Below are 12787 nucleotides of genomic sequence, written 5' to 3' on the forward strand. Positions count from 1 at the left end.
ATGAATACTGCATTAGACCCAGTTCTTTCCGCCACCCAGCACCCTGGGAACCTCAGGATCCGCCGGAATGCGCCCACACATAAAATAACCAAACGGATTCCCCATTCCGAGCCGGAACTAAGATAAAACGAACCTATATCCGGCGCCTGGCGCATCCCATTACGTCATTTCCTACCTATGAGACCTGCCCCGCCTCCCCCCACCGCCGCCTCCCTCTCCGTCTCCCCTCCGCCCCCACCCCGCCTCACCCCTCCGCCGCCTCCCCCCGCTCCCCGCGCGGTCCACTTCACGTCCCTGACGTGATTAAGGACCGGCGGCCTAGAGGGCGCTAGGAATCACGTGACTCGAGAGAGATCTCGCGAGGATTTTTAACCTCTCGCGAGACTTCACCCGCCTCTTCTATACCTCCTTCAGTCCCCGGCTTTAGTCCTCTCCAGTTCACTCCCGGTTGAGATCCGAGTTTCTAGCCCGGGTTAACTAGTTGTCGACGCGGACTTTTTTGTTGCTGTTGCTGTTGGTGCCACCGCTGGGCTCATTTGCCCCTTACCCCTTCCCGTCGCCACTCTCCCAACCCCACACAAGGTAACGCGATGAGGGAGACAGTGAGGCCTCGCTGGGCCTCGACCTCTCACGAGTTGAACCGGAGGCCAGAGGCTGAGGCCGCGATGGAGACGCCCGGGCGCCGGCCTCCTCTTCCACGCAGAGTTGAGCCCTGAGCGTCCCTGAACGGAGTTGGGCTAGCCGCGGAAACCCGACGGGTGGGGTTGGGTCGCGGGAGGCATCTTAAGGACGCCTTCGGCCCTTCTGTACGGAGCCTGTTTGCGGGTGGGGCTCCGGCTCCTGGGTCCTCGGCTCAGTTCTTGTTTTTGGTTTCCTTGGAAGCTGTTGGAATTTCGAGGTCTGAAATGGTCGAGCTAGTTGTGGCGGGCTTTGAGGTGTAGGGTGACTGAAGGGGAGCAGCCTGGCTTGCACAAACCCTTTTGAAGTCCTTCCAGGCTCCGGGCTGTGGTTGGCCGGGATTTGTAACACAGACGGGTCTCGGAAACCCTGTACGTTTGCTAATAATGCGAGGAAGAATTCTCTCCGGTCTTATTTTCAAAAGTAGAGCTGGATTTGGTGAAAGGCACGTACTTTAGATTGCGTAAACTGGAGAGTATCTGTGATGTTTCTTTTACTGCGGAAAAATGCATTGGCAGTATTTAAGTGACTGGGTGAAAGGTTTTTGCACTGTGAAGAAGTTTCTAAACACTCGTATTATAGCTCTTGTGGAGAAAGTTATTTGTGTAGTTAATCCAAAGCCATTTATATTTGGCTTTCGAAGTACTTTTTAGCCCTTAAAAATCGGAAGCCTCAACTCAACAGTTTAGTGCCTTCTATTTTATTTTTTCAATTCTGTCAACTGTTTAGTTCCTTCTGTTTTATTTTTTGGTGATGATATAACAGTCCTTTTCCTTGAGCCTAACAGTGTCTCTTCCCTGTTAATAGTTTAAAGAAAATTAGAAATTATTCTCCTTTTTTACCTTATCTTGTTTTCTGTTTCTATATGGAATATATCTAACATGTTTATAATCTTCAGAATACTTGAAGTTTGTGGTTTGGCGCACAGCTTTTCTCTGAACTGCAAATAAAGGTATTAGTAATAAATTATGCTGCAGTGAATTATAATAAGGAGTTGGGAACAAAATTGGTAAGGGTTAATTCAGGCCGACCAAAAAAAAAAAAATTTGTTTATGTTTTGGTTTTTTGGTTCTGTTTTAATGACTTTACTCTATTTTCACCAGATGTCAGAGGATCTAGCAAAGCAGCTGGCAAGCTACAAAGCTCAACTCCAGCAAGTTGAGGCTGCACTGTCTGGAAATGGAGAAAATGAAGATTTACTAAAATTAAAGAAAGATTTACAAGTAAGTATGGGGCGATACTTAATAATTTCATTGCTTGAAAGGAGTATTTCTGTGCTTATATGTGGCTTATTGCCTAGAATCTATGGGTACCCAAAATACCTTTGGAGGGAGTGTTTCTCCCCTTCACACCCCTTGTGTGTACACGCACAGAGGCATACATGGCTTCTAGGAGAAGGATTGCTTCCTTAGTTTGTGTACCTCAAAACAGTTGAAACATAGTTCTTTGTTGTGTCACCGTTATATGCTCTTACAATTTTTAAAAGTAAGAGTTAATTTTATAAGTCACTATCACTCTAGAGAAAGAGATAACATATAGCTTGATAGTGGATAACATTTCTGTTTTTCAAGACCTGGAAAACGAATTTTACTTCAAAGGATAACTAAAATTAAAGGAGGAAAATATAACCTAATCAGGTTGTATCAAATTTTTTTCAATGCCGCAAGATTTCTTTGAAAATGAAATAGAGCACCCATGCCAGAGATCCTGTGTGTGTGTAAGTGTAACAAAGCTAGCTCTAGTCCCTGTGTTGAAAACACATTATAAAAATCCCTAAAGAGATGTTTGTTTTCTGCATAAATGTTACATAATGTTTGAACTTAAGGCTAGGTCTTATATGTAATTGTTGACACTTGTTAGCAACTTGAAATTAAACCGAATCTATGTAAAAAGGCGATCTTAATTTAATGTGTTCTTTTTGTCCTGGAAGAGCAGTAAGTATGAAACCAGCTTTTTAAAACTTGTTCTGGGGTTTCAAGAAAAACATAAAGCCATAGAAGTAAATATCTGTTGTTTCTTACAACACTGGGTTGATTAATAAAAACACCATATATAATATTTGTAAATATCTATGGCTTTTCATCTAATTCTGAATCTGATTTTTTGGAGAGTTTTAAAAGATGTTTTGATTAGATGACTTATCTTCACTGATTCAAAACAACTCAGATCATCTTCATGCTATATATCATTTCTCTCCATTTAATATCATCCTCTTACCAATTAAAGCTATCAATATTTTAGGGATTATAGAACTGCAAACAAACAAAACTTATTTGAAATGGGGAAGAGACTCACAATTCTAAAAGAGCTTACCTGGGCATAATTTAAATGAGTTGAATATTTTCAGGTTCAATTTCTGGATTTAGGATAGACGTGCATGAGACATGCATGAAGTTGCAATAGTATGTTATTTAAAAAAAAAAAAAAAACAGACACACAGAAACCAAGGCCTCTCATCAGTATGTAGAAGTCAGGCCAGTGAATTTCAGGGAGCCAGTCAGTAAGAAAAAGGTGTTTTGGGAGCAGTTTCTCTCATCTCAGGCCAACTTTCTGCTTGCCTTAGCCTGACCTACCCCCATCTCTCTCTCTCTCTTATTAAAAAGCAACTTAAAAGCAGTGCTTTTTTCCTTTGAAGAAAATAAAACATTGTGCCAATGTTGTATACATTGCTTCTTGTATTTAATTGGCAGTAAGAGGGAAGGGTATATGTGGAACTGGTGAAGGGGGGAGTTGGGAGTGAAGACAGCATTATTATGAGTCTTGGTATTTTAGTATTTCTGAAATACATTTCAGAGCCTGGGCAGAATTGTGTTAGGCCATGATCTATAGTGGAAATACTGTAGGAAGGGAGACCATTGTTGTAGGCATTGTAGTAACCAGGTAAATGGCTTACTTAGGGTTCAGTTAATAATGACCTGGAGGTCGTTCTGTAAAATATTCTTTTTTAAATAACCATTTTGAAAAACATTGTCCAATAGAACTCTCTGTGGTAATGGAAATGTTCTATATCTGCTGTACAATATTATAGCTGCTAGGTACATGGGCTATCAAATACTTGGAATAAGACTAGGATAGCTGAAAAACTGAATTTTTAATTTTATTTAAGTAACCATATGCGGCTACCATATCAGATGGCACAGATTTAGAAGCGTATGTTCTAACACTTCAGTTAGCAATAACAGAGTGTTTTTCCCAACCAACCTTGACCTCAAATTTTTTCCTCTCGTGGAAAAAAAGCAGTGATTTTGGTTACTAGATATAGGTTTGTTTTTGAACTGAAAACTACTCAAAGATGGAACACATCATTTAATATTAGGTAAAATTCTGAAAAATATTTTGCTATCTGCTTCTGTCTAGTAATTGTTATCTCCATTGACTATAGCTACAGCTTCTATTTTGTCATAGGTTTTTGTTTTTTTAAAAAATCCTTTTCCTTCCTTGCTTTCTGAGATATGCCTTGTGCCATTGGTATTTAACTCTACCTTTTATATTTGCTGAAAAGTCTTCTCAGACTGATGACTGAGTTTGTAGTCTCCTTTATTTTTTTGTGTTCCTTTTATGGAATATCCTTACTCTGGTTAAGAATTTGCACTTTCATTTATGCAGAATCCTTTTTCTGCATTTTTTCTAGTGACTTTCATTTTGCCAGTAAGGCTTCTATGTTTATCTCTTAACACACTGTCTTTCATATAAAGTTACTCAATAGGCAGCAAATCAATCTTCTGAAATCCTAATTTGTTTTCTTTTTTCACTTTAAAGAAGTGAGTTTAGTAAAATCCAGGCTAGCTAGTTGACTAGCTCCCCAGGCAGTCTGTGATAATCACAAAAATAGTCAATTTATTAGGCTGTTTTGCTGAATAAACTGGTTCTAAAGGAGGCAGGGGTCAAGTCACTTGTCTCATATATTACAGTGGCTCTCTGCATCCCCGAAACGCCTTCCTTCAGTAAGCAGAGTGCTTGAGTGCACCCCCTTTGACCTGCTGATATGTAGATCACAACATCTGATGCTTCCTGGAATTGCCGATTACTGTAACTGCTGCCCATCTGTCAATGAAGGAGCAGTTTCAGAACTCAGACTTGGGGGAGGAAAAGTAATTAATGGTATGTACCTTTAAGAACTCCCTCATACATGAAATCATATTTATAATACTTTGGTCCATATGCACATGTGAATAAAAAAAGACATTTAGAAGGGTCTTCATAATTGTTGGGAGGGGTATGTATAACATGGCAAAGTGAAATAAATAGGTAGAAATAAATGCTTTGGATTTTTTTAAAGTGTCTTTTCGGTGCAGGGCCCTGGAAATTATAACTGCACAGCTTTTCAGGACCCTTCTCTTTGGTTAAAATGTATTTTTTTTATGAAAACATAGTGGAAAGATGTTTTATTTTAAGAGAAGTAGAGTTCTAAATCTTGAGATCTAAAAACACAGACTTCATGTTTGTGCATTAGTAGTCCAGTGATCCCTAGTTAAATGGAATTATTTAATAATAGGAATTGTATAGGCTTTTGAGTCAGACTTACTGGATTAAATTCCTAGTGCTAAAAGTGGTTAATTAAAAACAAGACTGGATAATTTACTCTCCTTCTTTGTGTAGTACATCATCTATTTATTTGGACATCCCTTGCTTATTTGCAAAGGATTGTCTAATTAAAAGGTATTTGAATGGCTATTTGGCACCTAATAGAACTTCATTAAAGATACTAATCTACTGAATTTTTAACCTAAATCTGGATTTTCTAGTATTTTCATTTGTAAAATTTTTTTATTCATAAAACTGATCTTTCTCCAAGGGCTTTAATAATCTCCCCCCCCCCCCCCCCCCCCCCCCGCCTTAAGGCTTAAATATAAGTTTTTAAGAACTAGCTGGGAACATTTAAAATCTTTAGGAGAAAAGTAATGTTTCATTTGCTTGGCTATTATTAAACCTCAGTGGGAGCCAGGAGAAACTGAATACAGGGTGTAACTTTGCTAATTTTTCTCCCAAAACATACAGTGTGATGTTTAAGGTATTTTATATGCAACAGCAAAGGATGAGTCTTCATCAGAGTGAAAATATAGCAGATTGGTAGCAGAATCTATCAATTTGTTTTTATTAAGTTTTTTAACCAACTCTACCAAACACCTTTGAATGAATTCAGTAAGTGTAAGCAGAGAAGGCAGTGGCACCCCACTCCAGTATTGTTGCCTAGAAAATCCCATGGAGGAGGAGCCTGGTAGGCTGCAGTCCATGGCGTCGCTAAGAGTCGGACACGACTGAGCGACTTCACTTTGTCTTTTCACTTTCATTCATTGGAGAAGGAGATGGCAACCCACTCCAGTGTCCTTGCCTGGAGAATCCCAGGGACCGGGGAGCCTGGTGGGCTGCCGTCTATGGGGTCGCACAGTCAGACACGACTGAAGCGACTTAGCAGCAGCAGTAAGTGTAAGCCTAAGTTAGAAAATGTATTTGTCACACAGAAAGGCTTTGCCTACCTGTGTGTTTTATTTATTTTACTTTTTCCTTTTAGTTGAAGCTGTGCTAATGTGTTTAACATTATAGTATTGGGATATTTTAAATCTGACTTGGTAATTTGCTTACCCAGATGGGTTAAGTATTAGAATAAATGAATAGAAAAACTACTGTTTTTTTATATATGCCTATAGTATTTTAGTAGAAATACATATGAGCAGGAACATTTTTATTATTAATAATGCTCCTTCAAGTTTTTTGGGTTTTTTGTTTTTTTTTTTGCAAGGAGAGCATCCCTGTTGGCTAGGCAGTTAATACTACTGCCAAGCAATGCCCTGTAAAAAGTTCATGTGACAGTGATAATGAGATAAAAGGATCTTGAATCTAGTTCAGTGCCTGACTATTTCTCACCTTTAGAGAGATCTGTTTAGCTAAAATAGGTGGTTAAAAATAATGTACAGTGTAAATTCAAGTCCACTGTATTTCTGTTAGTATTAGAGGTTAATTAAATTGAAAGGCAACTGCCTAGGTTTAAGTCCCACCACCACTGTATAAAATGTTTTATCTTAGTTTCTACATGGGAATAATCACAGTATCTACATCATAGTATCGTTATGAACTGCAAATATGTGTAGAGTAGTTAATGAGTGCTACATGGTATGAGAGCTGTTATCAAAAACTGAAAGAACTTTCTTGTTGAAAGTAGGTGACAATGTGAATTATAAAGATAACGGTTTTTGTTTTTCCTTTTTAGGAGGTTATTGAACTAACCAAAGACCTTCTATCAACTCAGCCTTCTGAAACTCTGGCAAGTTCAGACAACTTTGCTTCTACTCAGCCCACTCATTCATGGAAAGTGGGAGACAAGTGTATGGCAATCTGGAGTGAAGATGGACAGTAAGTGTAGAAAAAAAACTGTAACTGTAACATGAACTAGTAAAGTACAATGGTAAGGTGATTTTTATTCAGCTTGAACTACTCTATTTTAGTCTTTATATGGCTGATAGACTTACACAACCAGTTTGATTCTTGGGTGGTTACCATTACTATAGTTTAGTTTTTAGCTTTAGAGTAAGTTTTAGGGCAGAAGAATGGCTTGGATGCTAGAGGAAATAGACATGAAATAGAGGAAAGTGAATGGATTTTATTTATTTTAATACAGTCAATAAGTTCTTTTTTCCTTGGATTGAAAATTGAGTAATGGTTCGCTCTCTTAGACCTCTCTGAAGCACATATACTGAAATGATTCATATAAGAAGTATGTTTTCTCACAGAAATTGACTAAAACACATTTTAGTAGATGTGTCAGAGACTTCCGGGCAATATTTTGATTGGGACTTCCTTCCTTAAAAGGCAATGGCTAATTCTAGCTGCTCTTTTGTATTATCTTTGCCAAAGGTACATTTGATTGTATAAGTTTCATTTTAGACACATTGAATAGTTGAATCACTGCAGTATAAGTCTAATAGGCTGAGTACTGAACCTTTACTCACCTGCTTACAGCCATGATATCTTTGCAGGTGTTACGAAGCGGAGATTGAGGAGATAGACGAAGAAAACGGCACCGCTGCGATCACTTTCGCTGGCTATGGCAATGCTGAGGTGACTCCACTGTTGAACCTCAAGCCTGTAGAAGAAGGAAGGAAGGCAAAGGAGGACAGTGGCAACAAACCCATGTCAAAGTAAGTGACTTTGACTTTAGCATTTTAAATGTAATTTTCCCCATTTGGGTATTTGAGGTTGTCTGCAGAATCTGTGCAGGCTAGATTAGGGTATGAAAGTTATAATACTGTTTACAATTGTTTTGAAGGTTAGCAGTGTATGGTTAACGATGTTTTAGAGAACAAAGAAAAGGTAATAAGCTGCATTTTTGTCATGAGGGCAAATTTCTTAGAGGAAATGACATGTAAACTGAGATTCGAAAAGGACGGATGTTGGCCAGTTAATGAACTCTAGAAGGTGTGATCTTGAGCAAGCTGCTTGCTTCCTGATTCCTCATCTGTAAAACAGGAATAGTAGTATCTCCGTTATGGGGTTGTAAGGATTCATTGATAAAGCTTGAGTAAAACATGTGGCACAGTTATTGACACATCGGCTTCCCTAGTGGCTCAGTGATAAAGACCTGTCTGCCAATGCAGGAGATGTGGGTTAGATCCCTGGGTCAGGAAGATCCCCTGGAGAAGGAAATGGCCACCCACTCCAGTATTCTTGCCTGGGAAATTCCGTGGACAAAGGAGCCTGGCGGGCTGTAGTTCATGGGGTTGCAAAGAGTCAGACATGACTTAACAAGTAAGTTAAGTTAAACAAGAAGTAACATTTACATTTAAAACCAAAAAATGGGTGGCGGGGGACATAGAAGTAATAGAAAGAAATCCTTTGGTTAAAAACTTGGGGCTTGAGGCTGGGTGGCTTAACAAGAGAAAGGGTTAGAAACGTAGAGGCCAGATCATAAAGAGCTAGAAAGCCACTGATGCATTTCAAGTGGAGAGGATTTGATATGTTCATACTTCAACTTTTGCGTGATTAGTGAGTGGCAGCAGAGAGAAGGCAGCTACTGCTATCATTCAGGTATAAGATGATGGTGACCTGAACCCAGGGAGTAGCAGTAAGGATGTATGGTTTGAGAGTTATTTAGGAGATGGAATTAACAGTTTTCAGTTAACTTCTGTGTATTTGTCACAGTTTGCTGTCTTTTGGATTTGTCTAGGTGTTTTGAGAACTTAATTTGCTACATAAATATATTTGAATTTGGGAAAATAAGTCATCTATTAACAGTAACCTTTGATTTAAGCATCCCAATAAGAAAAATAGATTGTAGAACAACATATTTCTATTTTTAGTCTTTGACATTGTGTCAAAAACCATACTTCATGGAAGTGATTCTATGATATAGAAGTCTGAATCATACTACCTCATTTTGAAGACCTCTATAGTCATTCCTTTGGTGATAAGTCAGTGTTAACTTAGCAGGAATTACTGAGAGAACTTTAGGCTCTGATTGGAAAACGCTAGTTGTTGTTATAAGAATTGCTTGCTATGATTTCCCTTTGTGCTGCTGAGCTCTTCCAATCTAGATGAAATAGTTTTATCTGCATTGAATCTTTGCGTTTTCCAAATGCAGCATATCATACTTGCTAACTCCCCATTTAAAAATTGATAAAGGTTTAGTTAGCTTTTCATGTTGAAACTCATCTTTTTCTTGAAACAAAACTTGTAAAAGCTATATAAATGACAAATTAAAATTCAGTTGAAATATTGGATTTAAAAGGGTAATAGACCACTACAGTTGTGTTTAAAAGCTTCCACGGATACTGTATATTCCAAATAACATTTATTTATTACTAGTCCTGAGTGATTGACATTGATGTTAGTGCTTTTATTTGTGGAGGGAAAAGTGTGTAAGCTTATTAGATTTTGGGGTTTCTTTGGCGGGAGAGTGGTTGCACTGAAGTCATCTTTTAGTTGAAGTCATTTTGAGTTGACATTTACCTGTTCTGTCCACACAGAAAAGAAATGATTGCCCAGCAGCGTGAATATAAAAAGAAGAAAGCTTTGAAAAAAGCACAGAGAATAAAAGAACTTGAACAAGAAAGAGAGGACCAGAAGGTGAAATGGCAACAGTTCAACAACAGAGCCTATTCTAAAAACAAAAAAGGCCAGGTTAGTAAATCCTTTCATCACACATACTTTGTAAATTTGCAGAGCGTGGCTGTCATTAAAATAACTTTAAAATGAAAAAGGAGGTTCAATGAGATTTAAAAAAATAAACTGGATCTTGACTTCAGAATCCTCTTTAATCTTCTTTTTGACTTAATATAAAATATCCCCATTAGCCACTGTCTCTGCAGTGGAAGCACTGTGAATGAGGTTATATTAGGAATTACAAAAGATCTAGGTTATTTTCTTTTATAAGCTAAAATTTGAAAAGCTATTTGTTTATAGAGTGAATTGAACCTTCCTTATGTTGGGTAACACTGGAGGATTTTTTGAGCAGTCAAGTGTTCTTGATGTACTTTTCCTATTTTATTTTTTTCCAAAACCAATCACGAACTCTTCTTGTTTTGTTTCTTCTAGGTAAAGAGGAGTATTTTTGCTTCACCTGAGAGCGTCACTGGCAAAGTTGGAGTGGGAACTTGTGGAATCGCTGATAAACCTATGACACAGTATCAGGATACCTCCAAATACAATGTTCGGCATTTGATGCCACAATAGTCAGAAAAACTGTTGGATTTCATCTCTGCAGGGCTTTACATTTACCTTTTTATCCTTATATTTTTCTAAAGGTAAATTATTTGTTAGATGAGTAAGGAAGATACCATTGTTGTCATTGTTTGACTTCAATAGAATGAAACTTGAAATTGCATTTAATAACTGCTACTCATTTAAACTTTTTTTTCATTACTACTACCAGTTTCCTCAAAGTTTATTGGATAAAGCAACTTTTCTAGATAAATGCTGCATAAATACAGCACTTAAATGAATTATTCATCTTCCTAGTATCAGGTACCCACTTAATGGATCGTAAATACTTTTTGTAAAGTTCTAACTGGGAATTTTCAGATGCTTTGAATGTGCCACATATTCTAGCAATTCCCTGGAACATCAAGGCAAAATACCAATGTGCTAAAAAGAATTTCTCTTCATTGTTTTTCTTATCTTCAGCTTAAATTTAGCTGTTGCCCAATTAACCTAAAACTAGGTTAATTGGTAAATGGCAAAGTTTTCTTTTTTGAGGTTTTTCTCAATAACTTGCTTCCTAAGCCTATTAGGCCATCTCTAAAATTGATCCAGCTCTTTATTCTTTTCAGTGAATTTTAGTTTTATGTAAGAAACCATGTTTAGGACCAGCTACCTTTTCTAATGTTCTTTTTTTGTTTGTTTTTTTTGTACGTTTGCTTTCCTCCCGTGTTGATTTTCACTTAACGGTAGTGGTGACATTTTTTGGATGTGTAATGTTTATATGAGAAAACAAAAAGCTGATGTATAGCCCTGTATACAATGTAGATACTATTTTTGTAAAAAAACAAGGCTAAATTAATGAACAAGAGTACTGAATGTTTCATCATTAAAAATTTACTGTATTTCTTGTGCATTAATCTGACCATAATTTCCCTGTATATTATGTTCATGTAGCTGAGTTTATAATTTTTGTTAACTAGATCAAGTTGTCAGCATTTGTTGGTAAGTGAACTTCACAATTACCCTGAGTTGAGTTTAAGCCAAATATATGCATAGAAAAGGGTCTTCCTATTAGTGGAAGAAGATGATTTTTAAGATGTGTGTTAATTTCAGTTTTTGTATGTTTAACTTTTATTAAATAAAGTGTTTTTAAAATCTCCAGGGTGTGTTAACCGATAGGTAAAGTCTTAGCTGCAAGCATTGATACAGTGATAAAGCATACATCATTTCCACAGAAAAGAATATTGAGTAAGTAATAAAGGTTTCGGTAAATCTTTATGTACTCCTTATATTGGACATAAGAAATTGGATCCTAAAGGACAAACTAGTTTTCTTTTTATTTTAAGGGCTGTGTTTAATAGAGATATTTGTAAGTTTTTGGTAGAAGGGGAAAATAAAATTTATTTCATGAATTTTAATTTTTTTGGTAAACCTGTGCCTCCTTTGGCCCTATGGGCCTTCCTTTTACAAACAGGCATATGGCATGAAATCAAGAGCTCTTGTGTCAAAGATGTAAATGTGACCCTTTGAGAAATCCTGTTTTCAGGATGATGATCGAATCTCTGGACTAAACTTAAAAATTAGGAATCCTGGGGAGACCTGTCTCATAGTGTGAAGCAGAAGTTGAGAAATGCTTAGTGAGAAGCATGATACCAGTAGTATTTTACAAATGCAGGTGGTTAACTTCTCAGCATTCTAAAATCAAATATGATGCTTGGTCTTGTGAAGGTTGTACAAAATTTAATGTAGTTTCCCTGCTTGTCAAGAAAGGGGACTTACTTGAAGCTCTGAAACTGATGGACTGAACCATACTTAATGGCCCCCATGTGGCTATGGTTGCATTTGTCTTCTCAGAACTTTGCATTTGACTTTGTTATTGACTGTTTCAAGGAAAGGACAGTCCTAACACCTGCCAAAAAAACAATTTTAAATTTTAGTTGCGGCAATTTTCTGAGCCCACAGAAGATGGGCTATTATGAAGACTTAGGCATCAAACCAAAATGAAATATATCCGTTTAATGCAACAACTCATTTTTTTAAATGCTTGTTTTTTTCATAGTGATAGGTGTGCATATGTGTGTGGCTTCCCATTGCAGTGCAGTTTTAATGCTGTGTCTGCCTTTAAAATAGCAAGGGAAAACCATTAAGTGACAAAGGAAATTCATAGTTTTTAAGTTGTGTGATGTCTGTAGGTTGTGATTATATAAGGTGAAAAATACCACTTACAAATTAAGTCAAGTATTTTTAAAGCTTTGATTTGAATTTTTGCTTCAACTTGGTATTAACTGAAATATAAAAGAAGGAAGAAAATCTATTAAAACCAATAAGGTTTTGTATTTGTTAAAATATTTAGAGTTCAATAAACATGCACTGGATTGTATTAAGTATTTGTATTATACTATGAAACCACCAAGTAGTATAAATTATAATTTACAAGTTCAGTAGTAAATGTAAACATTCTTTATATTTAGGATTT

At 37.0% G+C, this 12787-nt stretch overlaps 1 protein-coding gene across 2 annotated transcripts; it reads left to right on the forward strand.

Moving 5' to 3' along the window:
* The first annotated feature begins 378 nt into the window (after window positions 1-378).
* Window positions 379-11470, forward strand: SMNDC1 (survival motor neuron domain containing 1). Of its 2 annotated transcripts, none has more exons than XM_043475473.1 (6): window positions 379-582; window positions 1782-1901; window positions 6887-7029; window positions 7653-7814; window positions 9639-9792; window positions 10207-11470. In XM_043475473.1, exons 2-6 carry the CDS (start codon window positions 1782-1784, stop codon window positions 10342-10344), a joined length of 717 nt encoding a protein of 238 aa, XP_043331408.1. In that variant the 5' UTR covers window positions 379-582; the 3' UTR covers window positions 10345-11470. The 2 variants fall into 2 exon arrangements, with proteins under 2 accessions (XP_043331408.1, XP_043331409.1); XM_043475474.1 differs by lacking the exon at window positions 379-582 and adding an exon at window positions 4590-4779 and having other exon boundaries at window positions 1776-1901.
* Window positions 11471-12787: the final 1317 nt, after the last annotated feature.

The sequence above is a fragment of the Cervus canadensis genome, chromosome 8 (assembly GCF_019320065.1).
Source record: "Cervus canadensis isolate Bull #8, Minnesota chromosome 8, ASM1932006v1, whole genome shotgun sequence".
NCBI lineage: Eukaryota > Metazoa > Chordata > Mammalia > Artiodactyla > Cervidae > Cervus > Cervus canadensis.

Bases quoted from the DNA above. Each gene is read 5' to 3' on its own strand.
- SMNDC1 (XM_043475473.1), top strand. From the start codon at position 1,782: ATGTCAGAGGATCTAGCAAAGCAGCTGGCAAGCTACAAAGCTCAACTC. The intron at 1,902-6,886 runs GTAAGTATGGGG...TTTCCTTTTTAG, and splicing joins AATTAAAGAAAGATTTACAA to GAGGTTATTGAACTAACCAA. The intron at 7,030-7,652 runs GTAAGTGTAGAA...ATATCTTTGCAG, and splicing joins ATCTGGAGTGAAGATGGACA to GTGTTACGAAGCGGAGATTG.